Source organism: Pipistrellus hanaki, assembly GCF_964339955.1.
Source record: "Pipistrellus hanaki genome assembly, chromosome: 9".
NCBI classification, from domain to species: Eukaryota; Metazoa; Chordata; class Mammalia; order Chiroptera; family Vespertilionidae; genus Pipistrellus; species Pipistrellus hanaki.
Window position 1 is genome coordinate 30,239,850 of NC_140511.1, and position 2,705 is coordinate 30,242,554.

The 2,705-nt window shown below is 43.0% G+C and overlaps 1 protein-coding gene across 1 annotated transcript; it reads left to right on the forward strand.

The window, feature by feature from the left end:
* Nucleotides 1-951: 951 nt before the first annotated feature.
* Nucleotides 952-2,043, forward strand: LOC311627932 (speckle-type POZ protein-like; the record flags this gene model as incomplete). The annotated part of the gene is given in 2 exon segments (XM_084894665.1): nt 952-1,467; nt 1,471-2,043. Coding segments are annotated over 2 exon segments (1,089 nt in total).
* Nucleotides 2,044-2,705: the final 662 nt, after the last annotated feature.

Consider the following 2,705-nt stretch of genomic DNA (forward strand, 5'->3'; position numbering starts at 1 on the left):
CAGACCACAATCTGCATAATCCATTCAAAGTGGTCTCTTCCTTCTATAAATTTCAGCCAATCTCATCAAGTGGGTGTGGCCTGAGGTAGGCAGTTATATAAAAGCTCCATCTGTACAGAGCCCACTTCACTTCTTCAAGGTAGACTGACTGAAGTTGGAACAGCCAGGTGACTGAAGAGAATTCCTACAGACCCTGCTATCAACAGGACTTACTGAGTTGGGAGGACTCATAGTAGACTCTGGTGAGTATGATATTTAGAATGAATATGTTTTTATTTTTTTAGTAAATATCTAAAAAAAAATGCCAACTTTATCTTATTACAAATATTTTCAATTTAACTCTCTTGGAATCTTCTCTAAGTAGAGAAGTAGATTTCTTAATTGACTGAAATGACATGAATATTTCAAATAACTGGAATATTCTAAGAAATGCCTGGAACTCAGAAGAAACTCAAACATTTTAAATGAATATGAAATATTGTTGAGCATCTGTCTAGTATGATAGCATTTATGTTTTATTTATTTTATTTTATTTCAGAGAGCAACAGAGACATAGAAACATCAATGAAGACAGAGAATCACTGAATAGTTGCCTCCTAAAAGCCCCACACTGGGGATTAAACCTGCAAAGTGGCCATATGCCCTGGCCTGAAATGGAACCCACTCCTGCTTCATAAGTGGCCACTCAACCACTGAGCCACGCCAGCCAAGCAGCATTTATGTTTCAGATGTATCTTTCAGACACTTGTTATTAGCAACAAAGTCTGGATGTTGTAGAGAGTGTGAAGCTAATGCAGAAGTATGTTTACCAACAACTGTAGGCCCAGCTCTGAGAGACTTCCTGTTAGACAAGACAACTTCATCATCCCATTACTGACTTAACCTGGCTGGAAAGAGAACAGAAATATTTTCCTCTGACTTTTGAAATCTTGTTTAACCTTCAAACTTGCAATGTCAAGGGTTCCCAGTCCTCCACCTCTAGCAGAAATGTCCAGTGGCCCTGTAGCTGACAGCTGGTGCCACACACAGGTAATGAAATTGTCCCACATGTGGACCATCAGAAACTTTAGCTTTTGCAGGCAGGAAATGGGTGAATTCATGGAAAGTTCAACCTTTTCATCAGAAGCCACTGATCAACTGAAATGGTGTTTGAGAGTATACCCAAAAGGGCAAGATGAAGAAAGCAAATGTTACCTGTCACTTTACCTGATAGTGCTCAGCTGTCCAAAGAGAGAATTTTGGGCAAAATTCAAATTGTCCATCCTGAATGACAAAGGAGAAGAAACCAGGAATTTTGAGAGTCACCTTGTATATAGGTTGGTACGAGGCAAATACTGGGGATTCAAGAAATTCATCTGTAGAGTTGTTCTCTTGGATGAATACTACAGGTTTCTCTCTGAGGACAAGCTGACCCTCTTCTGTGAGGTGAGTGTGGTGCAAGATCCCAGGAAGATGGTGAAGGTTCCTTAGTGCCACCTGGCCAATGAGCTAGGAGGACTTTGGGAGAATTCCTGGTTCACAGACTGCTGCTTTCGTGTGGCTGGCCAGGAATTCCAGGCTCACAAAGCTATCTTAGCAGCTCCTTCCCCAGTGTTTAGGGCCATGTTTGGACATACAATGCAGGGGAACAAAAAAAATCAGGTGGAAATCATTGAGATGGAGCCTGGAGTGTTTAAGGACAAGATGTACTTCATCTACACGGGGAAGGCTCCCAACCTGGACAAGATGGCTGATGGTTTGCTGGCAGCTGCTGACAAGTATTCCCTGGAGCATTTGAAGGTCATGTGTGAGGAGGCCCTCAGCAGTCAGCTATCTGTGGAGAATTCTGCAGAAATGCTCACCTTGGCTGACCTCCACAGCGCAGATCAATTGAAAACTCAGGCAGTGGATTTCATCAACTCTCATGAGGATGTTATGGAGACCGAGGGGTGGCAAGAGAAGGTGGCATCCAATCCCAGCTTGGTGACTGAGATGTACCCCTCTCTGGCTTCAGCACAGGGCTGCTGTCTGGGACCCCCACGCAAGTGCCTGAAGCAGTCCTGAGATCCTGCCTGTTGTAAGACTCCTTTGACTTTCTAGAAGCAGAAGCCATAGTTGCTGCCATTGAGCACCAGATAGACAGCGAAATCTGTGGAGTTTTTAGTCTACTCTGGGGGGAAGACTGCATCTAGGCCCCAGATTTTTAGTTTGATTATTTGCCTTACAGAGATCAATTTTGAAATGTTTCTTTATTGATTTCAGAGAGGAGGGGAAAGGGAGTGAAAGGGACGTAAGTGATAAGAGTGAATCCTTGATAAGCTGATTTTTGCATGTGCCCTACTGGAAAAGAAGCCCACAACGAAGGCATGTGCCCTGACCACCAAAGGATCCTTGACCTCCTGGTTCATAAATTGACACTAACCAACTGAGAAACAATGATTGGGCTAAGGATAATTTCTTTCATTAGTTTAGAGAGTGCAAAAAGGGAAGGAGTGTCAGAGATTCAGAAGGAGAAAAAGATGCAAAGCTCAGACAGATGCATTGCAAGGGGTGTAAACTGCAACCCAGATATGCACCCTTGAGTGGAATCAAACCCCTGACCCTTCATGACTGAGCCAGAGCTCTAAACACTGAGACAATGGCCAGGGTGAGATGAGTCTTATATTGGACCAAGAACACATAAATTTCAAAATTGTTTAAATGTGTGTCTTTAGGGATTTGCTTGT